Source organism: Musca autumnalis, unplaced genomic scaffold (genome assembly GCF_047663935.1).
Source record: "Musca autumnalis isolate F117 unplaced genomic scaffold, ASM4766393v1 scaffold_5, whole genome shotgun sequence".
In the NCBI taxonomy this organism is placed as follows: Eukaryota; Metazoa; Arthropoda; class Insecta; order Diptera; family Muscidae; genus Musca; species Musca autumnalis.
The window spans coordinates 48,696,359-48,724,200 of NW_027412088.1; the positions used below are offsets into that span (position 1 = coordinate 48,696,359).

At 40.7% G+C, this 27,842-nt stretch overlaps 1 protein-coding gene across 2 annotated transcripts in view; it reads right to left on the bottom strand.

Moving 5' to 3' along the window:
- Positions 1-27,842, bottom strand: part of LOC141404624 (oxysterol-binding protein-related protein 9) — a 135,118-nt gene that overhangs the window by 19,404 nt on the left and 87,872 nt on the right. The window contains exon 1 of one of the 2 annotated variants that reach the window (XM_073988104.1): positions 24,497-25,335. The exons of the other annotated variant lie outside the window; for it this stretch is intronic. Within the exon in view, the coding sequence (XP_073844205.1) occupies positions 24,497-24,531 (35 nt within the window). The 5' untranslated portion in view covers positions 24,532-25,335. Of the gene's footprint in view, positions 1-24,496; positions 25,336-27,842 lie in introns of those variants that run through there. 2 annotated transcript variants of the gene reach the window in all.

Here is a 27,842-nt window from a genome sequence, read left to right on the forward strand (position 1 = left end):
GATGGAGGGAATAGTAGATTTCATGAGTCGGAAGAACATCAAGGTCGCGGTGGTGCAAGAAACCTAGCTGAACGACAACCACAGCTTAGAGCATTGCGATGGTTACAATGTGCTAAGGAAAGATCACACCAGAAGTGGAGGTGGGGGATTAGCTTTCCTATTGCACCAGTCTGTCTAATACAGACCTACCTCGCTTGGGCCTGTCTCTAATGACCCGTTCATGAAATGTGTAGGGTTAGCAGTCAGGTGTGGAACTGTCGAGATAGAGTTGCTGAACGTATACATCCCGCCGAGAAATAGCTTTATCACAGATTATAAGCCTGACACTAGACCGCTCTTGGAAGGTCATAATCGTATGGTCCTGGGGGACTTTAATGAGAACTTTAATGAGATGTGGCATTCGACCCTCGGAAACGACCAGAGAGGTACAGCGCTGGCTGAGCAGATTGATAGCTCTACGAGGACGCCCCTACCAGAATTAGAGGAGAGTGTCACAGTTCGCCTGACATAACCATCGTGTCACCTGGTCTGACACATGACGTTACTTGGCAACCCGTCATTTCCCTTGGATCAGACCATCTCCCCATAATTGTCTCCATTAGCAGACCACCCGACTTCATCACCTCTGAACGCCGCACATTCGTCAATCATAAGAAAGCTGATTGGCCGAGTTTCAGAGAGTTCACCAATCACCGCTTCAGAGAATTGCCCAATCCGTCTGATGTTCGGGTAGGGGAAAGGACTTTCCGAGACATCATCACTGCTGCAGCCGCTCGCCATATCCCTGCTGGTCGAATACCCGAAGTAAGGCCAAACTTTCCAGCAGAAGCGACGGGATTAGAAACTGAGCGTGATGAGCTTCGTCGTGTCAACCCCAATGACCCCAGAGTCAGGGAGCTGACACTCGAAGTTAACAGGCTGGTCGGCGAGCATAAACGGAACAAATGATTAAATCATCTGAAGAGCTGCAACATTGGAGCCGGTATAGGTGAATTGTGGGCAACGGTTAAGTCACTCTCGAACCCTGGAAGAAAGGAAGATAGGACCTCAGTAACGTTTGGCGACGTTACGTTGACTGACCCGAAGAGGTGCGCAAGTAATTTCAATCGACAGTTTGTCGAGCATCCCGAGAGTGACAGGGCGAAGATAAGAGTATTACGTCGCATCAGACCTCTTCCTGCCGAGGATGAACCACCACAATTTACAATGGATGATGTTGCCAATGCCATCAGAAACGCTAAATCATCCAAAGCGTTGGGCCCTGATGGAATCTCCATGGTAATGCTGAAGCAGCTGGATGAGCCGGGATTGGAGTATCTCACTAAAGTTCTCAACTTGTCGCTAGCCACCCTCGTTGTTCCCGAAGTCTGGAAAGTGGGCAGGGTGGTCCCACTACGGAAGGCAGGCAAGGATGTATCTCACTGATTGGAGTATCTCACTAAAGTTCTCAACTTGTCGCTAGCCATCCTCATTGTCCCCGAAGTCTGGAAAATGGGCAGGGTGGTCCCACTACGGAAGCCAGGCAAGGATGCCAGCAAAAGTGAATCGTACAGGCCGATTTCGCGTTTGTTGCCCGTAGCAAACACACTAGAGGCCTTACTCCTCCCCAGTACCAGAAATAGCTATCAAGTTGCCGATCATCAGCATGGATGCCGTAAGCAGCACAGCACGACAACAGCGCTGCACGCCATCTCTACACATATTTGTCGAGGACTCAACCAGGATCGGCCGTGTGATAGAACAGTGATGGTGGCGCTTGACTTATCAAAAGCCTTTGATACAGTCAGGCACTCCACGCTGTTTGAGGACATTGAGCAGACAACCCTCCTGCCAAGCTTGAAACGTTGGATAGTCAATTATATGTGTGGACACCAGTCGTACGTGGAATTCAGGAATAAGAAGTCCAAACCCCGTAGAGTGAAACAGGGAGTTCCCCAAGGTGGGGTGATATCTCCGGAACTGTTTAACCTTTACCTCTCCAGCCACTCCAGACGGCATCGAGATCGTAACGTATGCGGATGATTGCACGATCCTGGCGTCGGGTACCTATCCTGATGACATCTGTGAGAGACTGAACAACTATTTAACCGATATTACCACATTTTTCCATTCGAGGAATATGCAGATTTCCGCCACAAAATCAACAGTCACTCTGTTCACCACATGGACAGCGCAGTTTGGAAGAGAATTGAATGTCGTGGTAGACGGTAGCAGAATTCCGACCACAAACTGCCCAAAATTTTAGGGGTCACATTCAACATTACATGCACGTCGTGCGCACCCGCCACTGCTATCTGCGACAAGCTGAAAAGTAGGAACAAGGTTTTCAAGTCCCTAGACGGCAGCACTTGGGGTGCAGATAAAGAAACCTTGTTGACCACATATAACGCGATAGGTAGGTCTGTGGTAAGCTATGCGCCTCCAGTCTGGTCCCCGAGATTATGGAAAAAGATTCAAACTTGCCAGAATGCTGCCCTGAGAACAACAAAAGCGTGCCTCCTCTAATCTTCATTGGACCATCTACATGAGGAGGCAAAGATTCTTCCAGTAAAGCAACACAATGAGATGCTTTCGTTGCAGTACCTGTTTGGATGTTACCGTGTGAGCCATCCCAATCATCATCTTGTGGGTAGGCCCGACACATTCAGGCAGATCAGGAAGGATATCCATGCTCTAGAAGGAGAGGTCCAACGATACTGGAGAGAACCCCTAGATCAACAAGCATATCAAGCAGGATTGAATAGCATTCACACGGACGCAGTTGCCAAGGCCTTAAGCAATTATAGTGTGAATGAGATCCTTGGAGAGCATCCCCCATCTATCGCAGCTGAGGAGCGTCAGCTGCCACGACAAACCAGAGTAGTTTTGGCTCAACTACGCTCGGGATATTGCAGTCGCCTAAATTCCTATTGGGCGGAAATCGATCGCGCCGTGCCAGACATCTGCCCAGTATGCGGCATGGGCCCTCACGACACAGAACACCTTTCCAACTGCCCGGCCAAACCTAACCATCTAACTCCAGTGGATCTGTGGCTACATCCCATCGAAGCAGCCATTTTTCTGGAACTGGAGATAGACCCAGAGCCAGATTGAACAGAGGAACGAATATACAAACAGTTAGGGAACGTTCTTTTAAATTCAACAGACTCTTAGACGAGCTTATGATCAGACAGGAGTCTGCTGACGTTTCCCACCGACTTCGTTGGAAGGACAAATTCGAAAAAATTCAAAACATTACATTTTAAATTTAGGCAACAGATAAAGATATAGGCGCTTTCAAAGATCTCTTCTAAGGTCGGCTTGTGGAACAAACAATCATTTTTTAGGGCAACCCATGAAAATAAACAACGAGCCACGATAATTGTCTCTTCCTTGTCACATAGCGCAGGTGTTATCTAAACTTCCATCTCGTTTATTTCTTCAAGTGAAGAGAAAAAATATTTATATTTCTATTTACTCTGTGTGTGACAAGTGTGTGTGTCATCTGCAGAGCTTAAACAGCGTGATAATGAAGTGTCATCAATTTAAATGTGACAAAGGATTCGATTTGAATGTAAATACATATGTATGTATGTGCGTATGTAGGTCATTTGCTGAGAGTCATCACAAATTCTAGCCTAAAAACAAATTCAAAACACGTATTTATGGCACAATGAAGATATTGAACAATTAAGTTTCAGTTACAGAGAAAATCATGCCAGCATACATATTTAACTATGAGTATAAGCGAAGGGATAATGGGGGGAACGAGGACAATTTAGTCTGTGATAGTATTTATTTAAGAAACTCATGGAGAATTTATAATGGCAAGATTAAATAAAAAATAAATAAATTGTGATGTAAATTTGGGACATTTTAAGGACTCAGTCGATGTTCTGTTATAAAAAAAGCCTAAAGTCTAAATGGAAATTATGTGAAGAAAATATATAGTGTGTGTGTTCCCGTAAAACTTATAAAGGACATAAAAACAGTAAAAGTTTCCAAAAATATTACATTCTTGTATTTTCTGTAACAGTGATATAGAGTCAAACTTCTCTATAACGAATAAATCTTAATCCCATAGCAATCCCACGACAGGGGGTTCATTGATACCGGATTGACCTGGAACCACAGTACATCAGCGTTTCGGCCAGCAGCTGCCATCTCAGTATCCACATGTTTGTATTATATAGTTTTTCAGTGTTGGGAGCAGCATATCCCGGCATATCTACTCCCGATTCTTTTGGTCCGGGACGGAAGAAAACCCAGGACCAATATGGATATGCTCAGATTGTCAGATCGGCATTCACCACCGCTAAATTCATAGATGCCAGGAGTATGTTGCTGCTTGCTATGTTGCTTCATGCTGCATGAACACAGCCCCCAGTGAGTCGTCGTCATCAGAATACGCGTCTCTTCCCCAGTCCCCCTAGCCATTACCGTTCCAATCCGTGAAATTGTATCCTTTTTGCAATTTAATTGCAATGGACTCCAGGTAAGATGGAGGAAATGGTTCATGAGTCGGTAGAATATCATGGTTGCGGCGCTGCAGAAAACCAAGCTCAACAATAACAGTAGCTTACAGCGTTGTGACGGTTGCAAAATACTGAGGAAGGATCGCACCAGAAGTGTAGGTGGGGAATTAGCGTTGCTATTGCACCAGTCTGTTCAATACAGACCTATCTCGCTTGAGCCTGGCTCTACCCAGCAAAACAAATGTCGAATGTCCGACACGTCTGAACAATTTCGGAAGCAACGTCGTTCAGATATCGTTCCGATTCCTAAACGATTTTTCGGAGCGCAAATAGTTCAGATTTTGTACCAATTTCGGAACGAATGTCAGAAAGAAATTACCTTTCCGAATTTCCCAAGGATTTTCTTCAGATTTCGTTACGAAATCGGATCGAAATCGATACGATGTAGCTCCGACATTTCGTTCCGAAATTATTTCAACCACTTCACTTAAGATATCGTTACGATTTCGGATCAGACATCGGACGTATCGTCCGAATTTTGTTCCGATTTCGTTAAGATGCCGGTACGATTGGTTTGCTGGGTAATGACACATACATACATAGAATGTATAGGGGGTAGAAGTGAGATGTGGAACTGTCGAGGTAGAGCTGCTTAACGTATACAAACCGCCGTTAAATAGCCATACTACAGGTCATAGGTCCAACATTAGCGCGCTTTTGGAAGGTCATTTAATGTTCACCATGAGTTGTGACATTCGGTCCTCGGAAATGACTAGAGGGGTAAAGTGTTGGCTGAGCAGACCTACCAGAATTAGCGGAGAGTGTCACAGATCGCCTGATATATCCATCGTGCCACCAGGTCTGACAAATGACGTCACCTGGCTACCCGTCGTTGCTTTTGGGTAAGACTATCCCCCCCATCAGCTGACCATCCGATTTTATCACCTCTGAACGCTGCAAAAATGGATGCAGTTGCCAAGGCCTTAAGCAATTATAGTGTGAATAAAGTTCTCGAAATACATCCCCCATCTACTGCAGGTGAGGAGCGTCAGCTGCCACGACAAACCAGAATAGTTTTGGCTCAACTACGCTCGGGATATTGCAGTCGCCTAAATTCTTATTGGGCGGAAATCTACCGCTCCGTGCAAGACATCTGAGGTTGGCTAGCGACAAGTTGAGAACTTCAGTGAGATACTCTACTCCCGGCTCATGCAGCTGTTTAAGCATAACCATGGAAATTCCATCAGGGTCCAACGCTTTGGATGATTTAGCGTTCCTGATGGATCTATTGTAAACGGATGATGTTGCGAATGCGTGGTTTATCCTCGGCAGGAAGAGATATAATGCAACGTAGTACTCTTCTCTTCTCTTCGTTACTTCCGGGGTGCTCGAAAAACTGTTGATTATTGCGCACCACTTTGAATCAGTCAGCGTAATATCGACAAACATGACTTAGGCCCTATCTTCCTTTTTTCTAGGGTTCAAGAGTGACTTAACCGTTGCCCACAATTCACTTATTTCGGCTCCAATTTTGCAACTCTACGGATGATTTAATCACTTTTTTCGCTTATGCTCATCGACCAACTTGTTAACTTCCAGTGTCCAGCTCCCCGAATCTGGGGTCACTGGGATTGGCACGACGAAGCTCATCACGCTTATTTGCAAATCCCGTCGCCTCTGCTGGGAAGTTTTGTCTCAATTCGGGTATTCTAACAGCAGGTATATGGCGAACGGCTGCAGCAGTGATGATGTCTCGGAAAATCCTTACTTGGAAGGGTTGGGCAGATGAAGTCCGGCGATCTGCTGATAAAGGCAATTATGGGGAGATGGTCTGATCCAAGAGAAACGACGGTTTGTCAGGTGACCTCATTTGCCAGAATAGGCGACACGATGGTTATGTCTGTCGAACTCATTGGCCGTGGAAAACGTAGAGCTATCAAAGCCAGCACTATATCCCTCTGGTCGTTTCCGAGAACCGAATGATAAACTCGGGCGGTCTGCTGATGAAGACAATTATGGTGAGATGATCTGACCCAAAAGAAACGACGGATTGTCAGGTAACCTCAGTTGACACGACACGATGGTTATGTCTAGCGAACTGTGACACTCTCCTCTAATTCTGGTAGGGTCGTTCACATTGACCGTGCAAAGCACTATACACCTCTGGTCGTTTCCGAGGATCGAATGACAAAACTCATGATGAGCATTATAGGCTAATCGGAGTTTAGTTATTTATCAATGAGATGTAAACGTTCAGCAACTCTAACTCGACAGTTCCTCACCTGAGTGCACCATACATTCCACGAACAGGTCATTAGAGCCAGTAATCCCCCACCCGCACTTCTGGTGCGATCCTTCCTCAGTACGTTGTAACCATTCCAAATAGAGAGAGAGAGAGAGAGAGAGAGAGAAGAGACATTTTATTGTCCTACAGTTGCCATTTTAGTGATGTAGAAACATATTTGGTTGAGATCCTTCCTAATCAATCAGACCTACCAGAATTAGCGGAGAGTGTCACAGATCGCCTGATATATCCATCGTGCCACCAGGTCTGACAAATGACGTCACCTGGCAACCCGTCGTTGCTTTTGGGTAAGACTATCCCCCCCATCAGCTGACCATCCGATTTTATCACCTCTGAACGCTGCAAAAATGGGAAAGCTAATTGACCACATCTATAATCCGTTCCAACATTCAGGATGATCACTATGGACCTCAAGGTCTTCGAGTGGAGTGGCTGCCATCACAGCAGCTACGCATCCTAAAACCAAACCTAACCTAATTGGCCGAGTTTCAGAGAGCTCACTATTCACCGCTTCAGAGATCTGCCCAACCCTTCTGATGTGCGGGTAGCAGAAAGGCGGTTCCGAGACATCATCACTGCTGCAGCCGCTCGCAATATATCTTGTGGTCGAATAGCCGAAGTGAGATCAAACATTCCATCAGAGGCGACGGGATTACCAAATGAGCGTGATGAGTTTTGTTGTGCCAAACCCAGTGAGCTGACACTGAAAGTTAAAAGTGAGGGAGCTGACACTGGAAGTCAACAGGTTAGTCGGTAAGCATAAGCGGAACAAGTGGCTAAATTCATCTGAAGAGTTTCAACATTTCGAGCCGGAATAAGTGAATTGCGGGCAACAACGGTTAAGTCACTCACGAACCGCGGAAAGAAGGAAGGATCGCAGTCATGTTTGGCGACGTTACGCTGACTGATCCGAAGAGGTGAGCAAGTTATTTCAATCGACAGTTTATCGAGCACCCCGGGAGTGACATGGCAAAGAGAAGATTACTACGTCGCATTAGATGTCTTCCTGTCGAGGATGAACATCCACAATTTAAAACGGATGATGTTGCGAATGTCATCAGGAACGCCAATTTATCCAATGCTTTGGACCCTAATGGAATCTCCATGGTAATAATGAAACAGCTGGATGTGACGGGAGTCGAATATCTTACTAAAGTTCTCAACCTGTTGCTAGCAACTCACATCGTTCACCAAGTCTTCAAAATGGGCAGCGTGGCCCGCTACTGAATCCAGGCAAGGATGCCAGCAAAGGTGTATCGTACAGAGCGCTTTTGTTGTCCGTAGTAAAGACTTAGACGACAACACAACCAGCTGTGGCCCGATACATTTTCTTGAAGCCAAGGGCACGTTTTACATCTTCACTTGACTCAGACGGCTGTGACGCCCCGATGTACGCTGATGTCTTAAAACCAATGGCAATGACCCGACGCACGCTGATTTCTTGCCTTAAACCTAAGGGCACGTTTTGTAACCCCACTGGACCCTACAAGGTAAAGTCAAGATACTTTAGTGATAGCGGCCGATTTACGGCGATGCTTCGTCTCAAAGCTAAGGTGACATTTAATAACCCCACTTGACGCAAACGACGACGCAACCATCGTAGCTAGTGATACATATGGAATTCAATTGCAATGGACTCCGAGATAAGATCAAGGTCTCGGCGTTGCAGGAAACCAAGATCAACAACAACTAACTGCAGCTTACAGCGTTCATGCAGCATGCAGCCACATAGTTCTGGTCGTAGACCCTCACATGAACGAGTCCAGAGCAACCAATACACTCACCCAATATCAAGTACAACATTTTGTGCCTTTGGTACCTAAAATCCTTCATAACCTTACTTCTACACCAATGCTTCTTTCTCATATGCTAGTCAATATAACCCTAAAAGTATGCAGCACATATAGTTACACATATGCGATTAGGAATGATCTCAACCAAATATGTTTCTACATCACTAAAATGGCAACTATAGGACAATAAAATGTCTCTTCTCTTATTATACTTTGTGATGGTTACAACGTACTGAGGAATTATCGCACCAGAAGTGCAAGTGGGGGATTACTGGCTCTAATGACCTGTTCATGGAATGTATGGTGCACTCAAGGGAGGAACTGTCGAGTTAGAGTTGCTGAACGTTTACATCTCCAGGTTATAGGCCAACGATTAGCCTATAATGCTCATCATGAGTTGTGTCATTCGGTCCTCGGAAACGACCAGAGGTGGCGGTCAATGTGGACGACCCTACCAGAATTTGCGGAGAGTGTCACAGTTCGCCAGACATAACCATCGTGTCGTGTCAACTTAGGTTACCTGACAATCCGTCGTTTCGTTTGGATCAGATCATCTCACCATAATTGTCTTCATCAGCAGACCGCCCAAGTGTATCATTCGGTCCTCGAAAACGACCAGAGGGATATAGTGCTGGCTTTGATAACTCTACGTTTTCCACGGCCAATGAGTTCGGCAGACATAACCATCGTGTCGCCTATTCTGGCAAATGAGGTCACCTGACAAACCGTCGTTTCTCTTGGATCAGACCATCTCCCCATAATTGTCTTCATCAGCAGACCGCTGGACCTTATCTGCCCAACCTTTATAATGTTCGGATAGCAGTAAGGATTTTTCGAGACATCATTACTGCTCCAGCCGTTCGCCATATACCTGATGGTAGAATACCCGAATTAAGACAAAACTTCCCAGCAGAGGCCACGGGATTTGCAAATAAGTGTGATGAGCTTCGTCGTGCCAACCCCAGTGACCCCAGATTCAGGGAGCTGGACACTGGAAGTTAACAAGTTGGTCGGTGGGTATAAGCGGAAAAAATGGTTAAATTATCTGAAGAGTTGCAAAATTGGAGCCGGCATAAGTGAATTGTGGGCAACGGTTAAGTCACTCTCGAACCCTGGAAAAAGGGAAGATAGGGCCTCATAGGGAGGATGAACCATACATTCGCAACATCATCCATTGTAAACGGATGATGTTGCGAATGCCACCAGGAACGCTAAATCATCCAAAGCGTTGGGCCCTGGTGAAATCTCCATGGTTATGCTGAAACAGCTGGATGAGCCGGGAGTGGAGTATCTCACTAAAGTTTCCAGAATTGTCCCCGAATCCTGGAAAATGGGCAGGGTAGTCCCGCTACTGAAGCCTGGCAAGGATGCGAGCAAAAGTGAATCGTACAGGCCGATTTCGCTTTTGTCGGCCGAAGCAAAGGCCCTTGAGGCCTTAATCCTCCCCAGGTATCCAGTTGACGACCATCAGCATGAGTTCAGTTAGCAGCCCATCACGACAACATCGCTGCACGCCACCTCCACACATATCAGTCGAGCAATCTCCATCTCTGCTTGATTGACTTATCAAAAGCCTTTGATATGGTCAAACACTCCACGCTGTTTGAGGACATCGAGATAACAAGCCTCCGGCAAAGTTTGAAACGTTGGATAAACACTTTTATGTGTGGACGCCAGTCGTACGTGGAATTCAGGAACAAGAAGTCCCGTAGACTGAAACAGGGAGTTGCCCAAAGGGTGGTATCTTCGGAACTGTTTAACCTCTACAAAGTATGATTGTCGTCAGACACCTTCCCAAATGTCATTTGCAAAAGGCTGAACATCTATTTCACAGATCTTACCCCCTTTTTCCAAGCGAGAAATATACAAATATCCGCCACTAAATTCACAGTCAGTCTGTTCACCACTTGGAGGGTAGAGATGAGAACTGAGTTCAATGTCATGGTCGTTGGTAGCAGAATTCCGACTACCAACTACCCCCCGATTCTAAAGGTCAAATTAGTACCAAATTACATCCAATTTAGTAGGGTTAAATCCTCAAAATACCAAAAATCGGGAGGTACAGCTATTAGGGTGCTATACCAAAACATTAGCCGATATTGCTCATATTCATCCAAAAATGCTACAGCATCTTCTGGTCAAATACAAAATGGATTAGATTTAAATATTAGCAAAAGAACGATCCACAGAGGGCGGCTTATTCAGTCGACGACCAGCAAAAAAACCTTTCATATCGACAAAAAATGAAAAAGCCAGTCTGGAATTCGCCTAGACCCATCTGAACTATAGTGTCCATTGTTTTCTGATGAATCTAATTTTAATTAAAGGATTCAGATGAAATAAGGCGTGGACCAAATGGGCAACGGTAAAATCCTAAATATTGCAAAGGCGGAAAAAGATGGTCTGGAATTTTTTCTCTGAGCAAGGCATTGGACCAATTCATAAAATTAATGGAATTATGGATCGTTTCAAGTATCCTAACGTATTAAAAGGCATGATGTTGCCTTATGCTGAAGAAGATGTGCCACTTAGATGGACATTTCAGGAAGAATGAGGTTAATGAGTGATTCCAAAACAATTCGACAGAAGTTCTCCATTGGTCTGCCGAATCTCCTGATCTTAACTCTCGATTGGGACTTGTGGTAGATCGTTAACTTAAAAAAAATCAAGCGAAAAAAAATGCAAAACCAAAGAAGATTTATTTGAAGCAGCAAAAATAGCCTGAGAAGCAATATCACATACAATAATTAATAATTTAACATCCTCTATGACTAAAAGATGTGCTTGTGTCTGAACATTTATTTGCTTTTATGACCTTTTGAACAAAATCAACCTTCTTTTTTATTAAATACCCACCCCTCTTTATACATCAAACATAAACTTTCAAAACATAAAACGTCTATCTCTCCCTCCCTTGTATTTCATGTTATTTTATGCGTGACATTTAGACCATCGGAAAACTTAAATGTTTTTGTATTGTTATGGCGACGTCTTTATTCATTAAATTGAAATACAATGATATACCCCCATTCGAACACAATTTAGATTAGATTTAATAAATTTCCATTGTCTCTCAGTTGTCTCCTCCCACTTTCAGCTATCATAAAAAATAATGTCAAGAAGGAACAAGCAGCAAACAGCAAGCTGAAATGTCAAAACCAGCAATCCATAATTTGTTGTGTCATCAAGAGCTCAGGGAATCATCAACCATCTCTCCTCCTACTGTGTGTTTGTCTGTTCGCCAATCAGACATTCACAAAATGGTCATCTTATTTAAGGACACTTCTTAAATTACAAAGATTTGTTATTCAGTGTTTCGATGCATACTTTTAGGGGCATACTAAATATTTACATTCAATAAATTATGTGAATGAGGAGATGTTTGGTTATGGAAACTTTCTTGGATTTAAGACGAAAACGAAAGAGGACATTTTGTGTTACCAGACTGCTGGAGGAATAGAAATTTTCCCTGAAAACTAAGCTGTGCGATTCGCATAGCGGATAATTATTCCACATTCACATGATCATTGGCCGAAGATAAGGTCTAGAAGATCAAAGGTATACGAGTATTTTAGGATCGTTTAGAAAAATTGTTTATGAAACAGTTAAAAAAGAAGAACATCTTAGGATAGAACTGGCAACCTATCGATAGCACTGTGCAACACTGGAAATGCAAACAACTTCTTATGGGCATTTTCTGAAAGTACATATTGAGGCTACAAAAACATTAATTGGGTTTTGTGTTCTTAGATCGGGTTTAGATTTTATGGCCTCATCTAAACCGACCTAAAATGAGCCTTTTTTCCAGTGATCGGACCTTTATCTCCGAAACTAATAAGAATTCTGCTTTGCAGTCTTCGGCAATATTGTAGCCATAAAGTAGTAGAACGTATGTGTCAAACAGATGAACTAGGAAAATCTGCATCTAGCGCATAAAATTCGTTAAAATATAGAAAAGTTTAAATAATTTCTGAAATTACGGTCAGTAGCAACTAATCTGTTGGGAGTTGAACTAAGTAATCGTTCTAAAAATATTTCAAATAATGTGACTATCAATTTTTCAGAACATTGTGAAAGTCTAAAATGGTTATTTCACGTTGTTTAAGGGATATTTCATAACATACCTTTTTCAAAACTTATTTCAAACAATGTTCACACAGGCTGTTTATTCTCATGTTGGGGATTTCAATGAATTATTGAAATATTTACCAAATTGTTGTTGAAAAATTTGCTATAAACCAGGCGATAAAGGCATTTTACAACAATATAATGTTCTGAAGACTTGTGTATTACATTCCAGAGAATATTTTCCTAAAAGGTAACATTAAGAAGAATTTAACATTTTTGGAGATACGCTGCGAAATATACAAAAATTATAGAATTTTTAGATATATTATAAAATTTGGGACAATAAATGCAGTTTTTCGAGTTCACTATTCCTCCAAATATTTTCTTCTTGCTCTTATCTACAAGTTTGCTGCAGATGTCAAAACAAGATTCGTATTGGTTTCAGAGATACAGCCCCGATTTGTTTTAAAAATTCGATCTTTAACCATGTTTAGATGAGGCCATAAAAACCGAACCCGATCTAAGAAAACAAAACCCAAATATGGTTTTTGCCTATTGGTTCTCTACTTTCATAAAATTCTGGACAGAAGTTGTTTGCACGCGATTGGCTCAAAAATGTTGCACAGTGTAGTCCGACCATCGTTTTGTTCGCTGTCGACAAAACTCTGTTTATATCAGACTACAAAGCAATTATTTTTTAGATAATTCGCGACAGATAACCCAGATAATAATGTTTGTTTTACGTCGCCAATCAAAACGATAGTCGGACTATCGATTGTTTGTCAACTCTTTCTTAGCACCAAATTTCCTCTTCAGCGAAACAGGATATTCCTTCAATTTTTTAATTGCAATTTATAATCGTCTCGATAACCTATCAATACGATTCAAAAAATGAGGCCATCAGAAAGAGAGGGTACCCCTACATCAGGAACAACACTGGAAATGTATTGGAAAAGAGAGGAGTAACGCAAGAAAATGAGAGAACTGGGTAAAAGTGGCGGTTTAAAAAAAAATAATGTCCAAACATTGCGTAAATGAGTGGGACAGGGCCGAGTGCCACCGTGGTGCAATGGTAAGTACACCTGCCTTGTACACTGAATGTCCGGGTACGATTTCCAGGCCAGACAACACATCATTTTCAACGGTGACAAATATACCCCTCACTGAAACGTGGCTGTTTCGATATGATGTAACCACGGATCCACAAGAGCTAGATGAGTAGGTTTGGCTGGGCAGTTGAAAAGGTGTTTTGTGTCGTGCGGGCCCATGCTGCATACTGGGAAGATGTCTTGCACGGCACGGTAGATTTCCGCCCAATAAGAATTTAGGCGACTGCAATATCCCGAGCGTAGTTGAGCCAAAACTGTTCTGGTTTGTCGTGGCAGCTGACGCTCCTCAGCTGCAATAGATGGGGGATGTATTTCGAGGACTTTATTCACACTATAATTGCTTAAGGCCTTGGCAACTGCATCCGTGTGAATACTATTTAAACCTGCTTGATATGCCTGTTGATCTAGGGGTTCTTTCCTATATTGTTGGACCTCCCTCTCTAGAGCATGAATATCCTTCCTGATATGCCTGAATGTGTCGGGCCTAGCCAGCAGATGGTGATTGGGATGGCGGTAACACCCAAGCAAGTACTGCAACAAAAGCATCTCATTGTGTTGCTTTACTGGAATCTTTGCCTCTTCATGTAGGTGGTCCACTGAAGACTTGAGGAGGCACCCTGTTACTGTTCTCAGGGCGGCATTCTGGCAGGTTTGAATCTTTTTCCAATTCGTATCACATAATCCCGGGGACCAACTGGCGCCGCATAGCTCACCACAGACCGACCTATCGCGTTATATGTGGTCAACAAGGTTTCTTTATCTGCACCCCAAGTGCTGCCGGCTAGGGACTCTGAGGAACATGTTCCCACTTTTCAGATTGTCGCAGATAGCTGTGGCATGCGAGGACGACGTGGATGTGCTGTGACCCTCAGAATTTTGGGGCAGTTTGTGGTCGGAATTCTGCTGCCATCGATCAACACCATCAACTCTCTTCCCACCTGCGCCGTTCATGTGGTGAACAGAGTGGCCATAGATTTAGTGGTGGATATCTGCATATTCCTCGCGTGGAAAAAGGTGGTAAGATCGGTTAGATAGGAGTTCAGTCTTTCACAAATGTCATCAGGGTCATCAGCTCATCAAGCTACCTGATGCCAGGATCGGGCAATAATCCACATACTTTACGATCTCGATGCAGTCTGGAGGTGGCGGAATACAGGAGAGGTAGAGGTTAAACAGTTCCGGAGATATCATCCCAACTTGGCGAACTTTCCGCTTCACTCTACGGGATTTGGAATTTTTGTTCCTGAATTCCACGTACGACTGGCGCCCACACGTATAATTGACTATTCAAAGTTTCAAGCTTGGCCGGAGGGTTGTCTGCTCAGTGTCCTCAAACAGCGTGGGGTTCCTGACAGTATCAAATGCTTTTGATAAGTTAAACGCCACCATCACTTCTATCACATGGCGGTCTTTTGTTGAGTCCTTTACAAATATGTGTGTAGATGGCGTGCAGCGCTGTGATGCTTACGGAATCCATGCTAATGATCGGCAACTGGATAGCTATTTTTGACGCTGGGAAGGATTAAGGCCTCTAGGGTCTTTGCTACGATTCACTTTTGCTCGCATCCTTGCGGCTCATCCAGCTGTTTAAGCATAACCATGGAAATTCCATCAGGGTCCAACGCTTTGGATGATTTAGCGTTCCTGATGGCATTCGCAACATCATCCATTGTAAACTGTGGTGATTCATCCTCGGCAGGAAGAGATCTAATGCGACGTAACACTCTTCTCTTCGCCCTGTCACTATCGGGGTGCTCGACAAACAGTCGATTGATGTAACTTGCACACCTCTTCGGGTCAGTCAACGTAACGTCGCCAAACGTGACTGAGGTCCTGTCATCCCTCCTTCCGGGGTTCGAGAGTGACTTAACCGTTGTCCACAATTTACTTATATCGGCCCCAATGTTGCAACTCTTCAGATAATTTAACCACTTGTTCCGCTTATGTTCGCCGACCAGCCTGTTAACTTCCAGTGTCAGCTCCCTGACTCTGAGGTCGTCGGGGTTGGTTCGACGAAGCTCATCACGCTCATTTGCTAATCCCGTCGCCTCTGCTGGGAAATTTGTCTTTCTTCGGGTATTCGATCAGCAGGTATATGGCGAACGGCTGCAGCATTGATGATGTCTCGGAACGTCCTTTCTGCTACCCGAACATCAATAGGATTGGACAATTCTCTGAAGCGCTGATTGGAGAACTCTCTGAAACTCGGCCAATCAGCTTTCCCATGATTGACGAATGTGCGGCGTTCAGAGGTGATGAAATCGGGTGGTCTGCTGATGGAGACAATTATGGGGAGATGGTCTGATCCAAGGGAAATGACGGGTTGCCAGGTGGCGTCATTTGTCAGACCAGGTGACACGATGGTTATGTCTGGCGAACTGTGACACTCTCCTCTAATTCTGGTAGGGGCGTCCTCATTGACCGAGCAAAACGTAGAGCTATCAATCTGCTCAGCCAGCGCTATACCTCTCTGATCGTTTCCGAGGGCCGAATGCCACATCTCATGATGCGCATTAAAGTCCCCCAGGACCAGGCCATTATGACCTTCCAAAAGCGGGCTAATGTCAGGCTTATAATCTGAGATACGGGTCGTTAGAGGCAGGCTCAAGCGAGATAGATCTGTATTGAACAGACTGGTGCAAAATGAAAGCTAATCCCCCACCTCCACATCTGGTGCGATCCTTCCTTATTACGTTGTAACCATCACAACGTACTGAGCTGTGGTGGTTCAGCATTGTTTCCTGCACCGCCGCGACCTTGATCTTCTTCCGATTCATAAAGTCCACTATTTCATCGACCTTAAAGGATGCATTTTCTGGGATTGGAACAACAACGGCTGGTGTTAAATGCTGCGCGTGCGGCTGCTGTTGGGGGGACTGCGGGGGACTTTCGTAATCCGACGACGAAGGAGTTTCGTAATCTGACGACGACTCACTGGGGGCTGTGTTCGCGCAACATGCAGCAACATAGTTCCTATCGTAGTCCCTCGCGTGGGCAAGTCCAGAGCAACCCCTTAAATGCACCCACTCCTGACATCTATTGCATCTCACCGAAGATTGAATATGGGTGGAGATGCGGATGTGACAAACAGAGCACAAATATATTGGTCATGGGATTTCCTCCGTCCCGGCACGGACCAAAAGAATCCGGAGCAGACATTCCGGGATATGCCGATCCCAGCACAGAAAGACGAAATAAATACAAACACATGTACACTGAGGTGCCAACCGCTGGCCGGAACGCTGATGTTGTGTGGTCCCGGGTCAATCCGGTACAATGAACCCGCTGCCGTGGGATTGCACCGGAAGGAGTGCACCGATATGGCTCTCCTTGAACTTAAACTAAGTTTGCACAAATGTAATGAAACCTACATTTTGGACTGAATCGGCTGATCCTTTCGAGAGTTATCGTGCGCTCCAGGCATATGGCACCGTAGAGTTTTTTTTACAGCTTTAGGGCAATTTTCTCAGGAAGTATGGACTTGCTCCTGAAAAAAATTGTAGCGTCATAATGGGGGCAGCGAATAAAAGTTCTTGCAAAAAGAATCAAAGCGATTCGAGAACAGGTCCTAAACAGAACTTTTCCGAAATTGTGTGGCGGAGGTACCCGAAGAAGTAGACCGACCATATTTGAACCTCATCTATGTCTGAAAGAAATTTCACGATGTGCAAGGTACGAATATGATCCAAATTGGTTACTAGCTTTAAGAGTTATCGTTCGCACAAATTTTCCGAACATTTTCGAACTTTTGTGGGGGAGTGGACCGATATGGCCTATCTTCGAACTTAAATTAAGTTTGGACAAAATATTTCAAATGCTAAATTTTGGACCCAATCTGCAGATCCGTTCGAGAGTTAACGTGAGCTCCAACCACTACACTTGGTGCAATAGGGGGTTTTTACAACTTTGGGCTATTTTCTCAGGAAGTATGGACTTGCCCCCGATAAAACTTGTACTGCCGTAATGGGGCCAGCAAATACAAGTTGTTACAACAAAAATCAAAGCGATTCGAGAACTGGTTCTAAACTGAACTTTTCCGAAATTTTGTGTGGAAGGTACCCGAAGGAGTATACCGATAGAATCCATATTGGAACCTCATCTATGTCTGGTAGAAATTTCACGATGTGTAAAGTATGGGCCAAATCGGTTACTACCTTTAAGTGTTATCGTTCGCACAATTTTTTCGAACATTATCGAACTTTTGTGGGGGAAGTACCTGAAGGAGTGGACCGATATGGCCCATCCTCGAACTTAAACTAAGTTTGGACAAAATATTACGAAAGCCAAATTTTGGACCCAATCGGCTCATCCGTTCGAGAGTTATCGTGCGCACCAGCCAGCCAGACAGACAGAGGGACGGACATTGCTAAATCGACTCCAAATTGTCTGAAACACATTTCGTTCAAACATACTTGGGGTCTAAAACCATTATTTCGATGAGGCACATTTTGCCCGTATGAAAGTGTAAATACCCTCGTTAGCATAAATGCTGAGGGTATAAAACCCTCAAAATAACAGAAATAGGGAGGTAGCTTAATATGAGGGCTATACCGAAACCAGGAGCTAAGACCACATTCTTTGGCCCAGAAGGTTTTTGATCACTAAGAACTCCAAATGGCAACTTACCACCAATTCGGGCCGAAAATGTTGATACAATCATCAAAATACCTGCAATCGGGAGGTACCTTAATATGAGGGTTATACCGAAGCCTGGACCTAAGACCACAATTTTTGGCGCAGAAGGTTTTTGATCATTGAGAACTCCAAATGGCAAATTACAACCAATTCGGGCCGAAAATGTTGATAAAATCTTCAAAATACCTGAAATCGGGAGGTATCGTAGATAAAAACCTCAAAATAACTGAAATAGGGAGGTACAGTGATAGGAGGGCTATACCGAAACCTGGATCTAAGACCACATTTTTTTGGCGCAGAAGGTTTTTGATCATTGAGAACTACAAATGGCAAATTATAACCAATTCGGGCCTAAAATGTTGATACAATCATCAAAATACCTGGAATCGGGATGTACCATAATATGAGGTCTATACCGAAACCTGGACCTAAGACCACAATTTTTGGCGCAGAAGGTTTTTGACCATTGGAAACCCCAAATACCAAAGTACAGGCAATTAGGGCCTAAAATGTAGATAAAAGCTTCAAAATACCTGAAATCGGTTGGTACCGCTACATGGGGGCCATAGGAAAAACTGGACCCATATTGATGATTTTTTGACTAAAGTATTTTTTACTTATTTTTAGCTTATACTGAAAAAATCAGATTGATCCGACGATTATAAATATTTTTGTCTGAGTCAAGTGAAGATGTAAAACGTGCCCTTGGCTCCAAGAAAATTTATCGGGTCACAGCTGTTTCTGTTGTCGTCTAAGTCAAGTTTGGTACTTTTTTCTGTGACCTTGCCTTTAAGACATAAGTTTATCGTGATTTTGTTGCCGTTTGAGTCAAGTAGGATTCTCAAACGTGTCATTGGCTTTAAGACAATACAAGACGATGCACACTCGCCTTACGCGCTGAATGCCCGGGATCGATTTCCCGGCCAAGCAACAACGAATTTTCGACTGTAGCAAAAATAGCCCTTAACCTAAAATTGGCCCCATTTCCTCAGTATCTTAACTAAGTAAAATTTCTTTACAAGTGGTGTCTTAAGGCACGCCATACAGTGGTTCATAATCGTTTTTTCCTGGTCAAAATTCTGTAACTTTTGAACGGATAGAGATACAGTAGAACTTCGATAATTCGTACCTCTATAATTCGTAATCTTCGATAATTCGTAACAAAGTACCGGTCCCTTGAAAAAATCGCGATATTTCGTAAAAATTACACGCATTTTGGTCCCCTCGATAATTCGTAATTTTTTCACCTCAAAACCTTTTCAAATTTCATAAAAATTTTACAATTTTGTTGGTAACATCTTTTCATTACAAATGTTTATGCACCAAATGCATAGCATCAATAATTCTTGCGAAATTACACGATCACTAAGCGTTGTCAACGGCTTTTACCATTGGGTAAACATAAGCAAATCGTGTATTCAAAATTGCTTCCGAGCTTGCGGTTTTGATAAGGATTTGATCTACAATTTATGCGATGAATCGATTGTAAATATCAATAACGAGTTTCAACCTATTCCTTTTAATTCCGAGAATGTCGTTACCTTTGAAGAATACGTAAATGTGGATAATGACGTTGGTGTTATTGGAAATTTGGGAGATGACGATATTTTGGAACAAATTTCAAGGCAAAATGAAGAAAGTGATGGTGACAATCACGAAGAAGTTGTGACACATAAAGATGCAAAATCATCAATTCAATAACTACGCTCTTTTTTATCAAGTCATGACGAATCATTATTTAACTATTTAGTACATATAGAAAACTCAGTAGATAAAATACGAGAAAATATCCTTAAACAACCTCATATCCCAGACTTTTTTCATGTTTAATTTTATTTATTTTAGTTTTCAAATCAAGTGTACTTATTTAAGCTGTATGAATAACAGTTTTTGTTTTTTTTCTCAGAATTTTTATATACATAAGTTTTTCAATAAATGAAAAACTTCGATAATTCGTATTTTTTAATTTTAACCTCGTTAATTCGTAATCTCGATAAATCGTAATCTTCGATAATTCGTAAAAATTGGCTGGTCCCTTGAATTACGAATTATCGAAGTTCTACTGTATTTTCATAATTCTTTTTTTGTTAAACAGATAACACAACCAGCTTTCAGACGAATTATAAGCGGTCAAATTCGGTCTGGTAGTTGCAGAGAAATTCCAGGTCAAAGTTAAACTTTTGAGTTTTTTAAATATTTTTCATCAAAATGTGAGTGTTTTTGTGGTTTTTATGTCTTCCTATGTATTAAAGATGGTCAAACACCAACAAATAAACAATAAAATTACCAAAAAAGCAAAAAAAAAAAAATCGAAAAAAATGTCGAAAAAAATTGTTTTCAAAAATTTGTATAAAAAAATTTTAATTTTTTTTTAAATTAAAAAATACTCATTGGTTTTTCATGAAACTTATATAACTCGTATAAAATCTCATATACTCAAAAAAAATGTTAATTTGTGTCAAAAATTTGTAATTTATATGGAAACGGTATAGAAAAACACACATTTTTACCCAGGTAATTTCAATAAATTGAAAAAAGTGTTAAGCGGACGGAACGGGGCGGGTACAAAAGTATATATGGACTGAAAGAGGAGACTCCCGGTCATCTTTCTGTGAAAGCAGAACTTTGTTCCATGTTGTTCCACAAAAGTTCTAGTCCACTAAATTTGGAATTTCATAAAATTTAGTACCTAAGGAAAAATAAAATAGCTGATGTTGTGTAAACACAACGGTGATTTATTAAAGCGATCTTTTAAGGCCACAATCCTACTTATCTTACAAAAAAAACAAAGAACACAATATCTGTTATAGTTTCCGAGAAATAGCTACGTCTTTCTTCAAAAATTAGCAAAAATTACGTATTTCCCAAAAATGGGGAAAGTGTTGGTTTTTAGGGGCACACCACGCCCACACCTTCCAGTATTTTGACCAAAGTTTTTGGTTTCCTTAGTTTTAATATGTTTACTGTAGAATCCTATATAGAAATTAAATATCTTTGACAAAACAAAATTTTGATTTTTGGCCAGGAAAATCGATTCCTGAACCATTGTGCGCCGTTCGGACTCGGCATGAAACAGTAGTTCCCATATAATGTGGAATAAATATGTGCCTTCGCAGTTATGATCTCCTGAAGACCTCATGAAAAGCCGACAAAACTTGTTTCCTAAAAAACCCATATTTCTCTGGAATTGGATTCTAATGCAAAGCAACTTCGCTTGATCCCCATTCAAAATTACCCAGCAAAATGTTCAATGCCAAATATGTCATTCAATCATGGGTGAAAGTGATCTGGCATGTCATATTTTTAGCATCTTCTTCGATGAATTTTATATGAGCGTGGACCCCAAAATATGCTATTCATTTTTGGATCTAAAATATGTCATTTACACCAATGCTTTGACATGCCATTTTCACCAATACTTTGGCATGTCATTTTCACCAACCCTTTGCAATGACATTATCATTACGACGTTCTAAAAACGTTGGTTGTGATTTCGAGTCTCCGACAACATTAAGCCTATTGTAAATAATTAATCTTATATAAAATTCATCTCTATTGGATCGATGGAATGGGTTCAAATGTTGATGAAAAGATCGGATCTTTCACGGACTCCTTTGCATGGGATCAAATGCTGATGAAAAGATCGGATCTTTCACGACTTTCTTTGCATTGGTTCAAATGCTAATGAAAAAGTCGGATCTTTCACGACTTCGTTTGAACCAATGCAGAAGATGTCATGAAATCACATCATCGCATGGAACCCCTTCCTTCACATTTTGCTGGGTAATTATTAATTCATGTCAGCAATAATTCAATACATCAACGGAAATTAATAACACTCCACTGTGTTTCATTGTTCATCTAAATGATCAAATCACTTAAGGACATAACGAGAAAATCTGTAATAACATTAAAATAGAACTTTATGGCCATGATTTAAGCCAACATGCGTTTAATGGGCAAGAACAAGAATTGTCACACAGCAATTATTAAAATGAAAAAAAAAAATCCCCACACAGCTCATTATGAGTAGAGCAGGCATTATGGTGTCAGATGTTGCTACATACATACAAGTACATATGGTAAATTTCAAATTTCTTTTGCAATTCCATTGGAAGAAAATTTAAAAAAAAATTTGCGAGCACATCCGCAATTTTTGGAACATAGATTAAGAAAAAAATTGTTGTTTTAAATCTGTTCGCGTTCACAAAATTGGATGCTGCGCTCCAAAGTTATGGGCGGTTTTATTCCCTTATAAAGAACAAATATTTAAAAATTCCATTTTAGCTGTAATAAGAAAATGTATATATAAAGCGTTAACAGCATTTAATATCTATCCGTAGATGCCTAAATATTTACTAAATGTATTTCTATTTTCGCGGAAAATCAAGAAATACTGAAAAAATCTTGGAGTAAATTTAATTTATTCTAATTTAGAGTCCAAATAAAACTCGAAAAAAATAAATTAAAATACGTACAGATTCTAGACAACGCGTAGAAAAATATGAGACCAAAATTTTAACGATAGGATTTATAACTCCCATATTACAGCAACAACAAAAGACGAAAACTTATTGTTGGAAATTATTTCAAAAATATATTTTTTTGTTTAATACGACAAATAGAAAAAACATTTTTTGGGAGTTATTCTACTATTTCGCTAAATTTCGGTGCAAGGACTGACGGACTTCGCTGAAACTTCTTCAGGAAAAATGCGATGACAAACCCGAAAGTGTATTTGCTTACTTTGATAAACAATAGGATTATGAAATAGAAAGTAATATTGAAATTATAACCAAAGAAAAAACATACAAGTTAAAAAACGTATAATTCGCGAATTCGTTAAAATCAGTTAAGGCGCATGCGCTTTTCAGATACAGCGAGTGCATCTCTATCAATATGTAGCGATTTTTCCACTTTTCATCCAGCGGCCAAAGTGTGCTGTCAGCTGCATCTTACTGTTCAAAAAACCTTTATGTGGGTAAAAATTGCGCGATGTACATAAGATTATAAGGCGCATCCGATTTCAGTGACCGCCTATAAAAAATACGTCATTATAACAAATTTTAAACAAATTCGTCAAGAACCGCGGATGTGCTACCAAATTCTATTTTATACGAAATACGAATATTACTCCAGAATCTCCGCAATTTATGCCACACGGTTTTGGAAAACAATATAATCGCGTATAAAGGATTCCATTTATGTAAAAATAACCAAAGAAAATCGCGGTTCAATACGCGGAATCATCAAAATATAATTTTGCAGAATTTCCTACTTTCAAGGTATCTATATCCGCCGTTTTAGTGGATGGATTTGAAAGCGGAAGGGTTCATTAGATACGGTGCGTAAAAAAACTAAAATCACGCGGGGTTCAAGGGTACCTGAGCCACAGTTGGAAATTTTGAAGCCAAAAAATAGGTTTTTTAAGAAAATTTACGCACCAAAATTTCGACTTTGGACTCCTATTACTAGGGAGCTGTAAGAAGCACACTCATGAGATATACATCAAACGACGTGGAATCGCGAGTTCTACAATCCAATAAATAGTTTGGGTAATTATCTGGTTGCGCCCTCCAATTATAGGAAAAATTCAAAAAACCCAGATTTCAAAACTTCAAAATGCCAGCATCGATTTTAGGGGGATGCAGTGTATTATCGAGAAGTCATACATTAGAACCATGTTGCCCAAAGGGTATTCTTCAATTCTTTCTTTGAGCTCAGGTCTGAATTTTCCATGGTTTGACCAGAAATCAAGAAAGAACACAAAAAAACTTGTAAACTTCAACACATTTTTACCCATTTTTTATTATTACCACCAACACAGCTTCCAAATAAATTATTTGTTATGGTTCATTTTATGCGACCCCGGCTAAAACACTTCAATTAATATAAATATATTCATATTGTATAAAATATATTGACAGTTGGCGACTTATTAAATGGTGAACCTCAACTTCAACGATTGTAAAACATTTTTGAATATTACCATATACATATATGCATTAAAACATAAGTAAGTAGGACTTATGTGAATTATTGCAAGGGGAATAAGTGTTAACTGCGTGAGATTTCATGGAGATTGAGCAAAACTTTACCCTGACCAGATGTGGAGGGAGTTCTTTTACTTACGTCAAGCTTACACGTTTAACCCACTTTCTAAACATGTTTCGGTTTATTTTTTCTTTATTTGGCGTTATAAAAAAAGTTTTGCAATTGTTGTTTTTGTTTGGTGTTTTTGCTTCTCTTGTATTTTAGATTGTATGTGCCATGGCTTTATTGCGTTCGTTTGTTCGTTGCTTTTTTTATAGTATATTTTTAGGATTTGTTAAAAGCAAACAAAAGAAAAGCCATTGATTTATCATAAATCTCAGACGGGACGGTCGATTGTATGTGATTGATTTGTTGTAGATTTAGCACAATAAGAAACCGCGTTTGATTTGTTACTATTTTGAAATTTCTTTAAAAATCTTTTTTATTTATTTTGGTTAAATATAAATTATTTTTAAACTTTTTGAATGGCCATTTATTTTTCACATATTTTCCACTTTTTTGTTTTAATTCATTCTCATGATTTTATAATCAATATTTTTTTCTATTTCACATTACATTCATTTCATCTCACATCACACATAATATAGCCGCCTAATATTAGGCAATGGATTTGCAAAACTTTAATGCCAGCCTTCATCTCATTTTTTGTTGCCTATTTGCTGGCCTGACGATTGGTTATTCAACTCTTTAATGTAAACTTTCAATGTGTTTTTTTGTTTGTTTTTCTTTCATCAGCACTTTTCAATGAATATTAAATTTGAAATTTTTTCATGCTTAGATTTTTGGCTATTTCACACACATGGGTGGTTTGCTTTAAATGAATTTTGTTTTTATTTTTTTCGTCAGCCGTACACGAGGAGTGTTTCGTTCTATTACATTCGTTGTAATGTTGAATGGTTCACAAATGTCATTCTCCCAGTAGTGTTTTTTTTCGGTGGGTCTCAGAATCGTATGAATTCCATAGCGTGCGTGTTTTGTATTTGAATGCATCATTTCATGTTTTTTTTAATTTTAAGAGAGAGCTAGTAACTTGTAATTGCTTAAGAGAAATGGGAATGAGTGTGAAAAGAGAAGAGATATTTTATTGTGCTATAGTTGCTACATTAGTGATGTAGAAAATAGTTTGGTTTACATTCTTTCTAATCGAATATGTGTGATTATGTGTGCTGCATACTTTTAGGGCCATATTGACTGCCATAAGGGAAGCCATGGTAGAATAATGTATAGTAAGCCACAGCTAACAGCTGATTACACTTTTTCTTATTGCGGACTATTTTGAAAAAAGCAGGGTTGACATTTTTAACCATTGTTGACATTATGCGATAGTAAAGGTAGATGCATCGGTGAATTTTTCCAACAAAAAACTTCTGCTGGCAAAATTAAATTCAGGATTTTTTAATAGTAATACTTGCAAAATATTGAAGTGAAATATTGATATTAATTGAAATGTGTTCTAAAAGTACGGGAACGGAAAAATTACAAAAATGTTATAAAAATTCTCGCCGAAATTTCAACTCATCTGCAAATCGGATGTCAGCAATCACGATGTTAGACCAGTCAAACTTGTCAAATAGATGATAAGAGAAGATAATGACATTTTTGTTTTCACTGTCATAAGTTTGAGCACAATTTTTGCTATTTTTTGGACGCTTTTCCAGCAACAATATTCTGGAGCACAGCTAAAGTGATTTTTTATACCCTCCACCATAGGATGGGGGTATATTAAGTTTGTCACTACGTTTGTAACTACTCGAAATAATCATTGTAGACCCCACAAACTATATATATTCTTGATCAGCGTGCAATTCTACATCATTTTAGTCATGTCCGTCCGTCTGTCCGTCTGCGGAAATCACTCTAGCGTCCGAACGGATTGACGTAGGTGGATGAAATTTTGGGAAAATCTATTATTTGTACGTAGGACTTTTGGTATTGAAAGCGGGTTACGCAGGTCCACGCTTTCGAAAAGCCCCCATGCAAAATGACGCGTGACGCGTCGTCGTTTTAAGGAATTTTTAAGATATTTGTCCCATTTTACCACCGAATTGGTTGTAATGTGGTATTTTTTGTCTCCAGAGGCCAAAAAACATTCCTACCAAAGTTGGTTTATATAGGTCCACGTTTTGGTATAGCCCCCATATAACGCCCCATATAAAGTACGCGTCATTTTAATATATTTTGAATATATTAGTCCCATTTGACAACAGAATCGTTTGCAACTTTGTATTTTGTGTTTCCAGAGGCTAAGAAACATTTCTACCATAAAATGTTTATATAGGTCCACGTTTTGATATAGCCCCCATAGGACGATATCTCCCGATTTTCGGTATTTTGAAGGTTTTGGCCTCATTATCACACCGAGATGGCTGAAATTTGGTATTTAGTCTTCGTTGGGGGTATAAAACTTCCTCCCAGAAATTTGTAGGTATAGGTCCGCGCCATCAAAAAGGCCCCATAGAACGGTAACTTCCGATTTTCGGTATTTTAAAGGTTGTGGCCACATTAATCCACCGAAATGGCTGAAATTTGTGGTGGAGGGTATAAAAAGTTCGGCCCGACCGAACTTAACGCTTTTCCCACTTGTTATTTTTTACTCTATTTGTAAAACTAACTAACTTTAAATGAAACCCGCTTATACCTGGGAAGTTTTTGCGGATTCTGAAACAGCAGATGGATAGATGGGAAAAATTAAAAAAAAATCGCTGGAGGGATTTTTAAATAAATCGCGGTCAAAGTTCACATTTTTAGCGCTCCGACTATTCAGTTTCAGAATCCGCAAAAAAATTTCCAGTGTAAGCACCATCCATTAAAAGTTGGTTTCAAGTGTACGTTAAAGTGATGACTTTTCGACATGCAAGGTCACGCGCAAAAGCACTTTGAAATTATGGGCCAATTCAAAATTTAAATTTTTCTGAAAAATGTGTAGCCTGTTTCTCTAATACGATTCGTATAGAAATTCGTTCCAACTACTACCAAAATTCTTGTTTTGAAAAATATTTGCTTAATTTGAGTTTTCAATCAAACAACAATTTTCTACAATAACAGGAGTTTGAGTAATTCGAACGAATTTGAATTCGAATCGTCTTAGAGAAGAAACAGGCTACACATTTTTAAGAAAATAAATTTAAATTTTGAATTGATTTCTCGTTATAGTCGAGCTGAATGACCAATGATTTTTGCAAGTGAAAAAGGAAAGCCGAAGATTCGAACCCACATAACCACCACTATGTGACATGTTTCGCATTTGGTAGAGGCTCATCAGACATATCGGCTGTGGAGCGGCTTCGCTATCATCTAACTTTTCCTCTTTCAAATGCAATATGTTTTTCAGATGATAACGAAGCCGCCCCACAGCCGAAATGTCTGATGGCCAAATGCGAAACATGTCACATAGTGGTGGTTATGTGGGTTCGAATCTTCACTT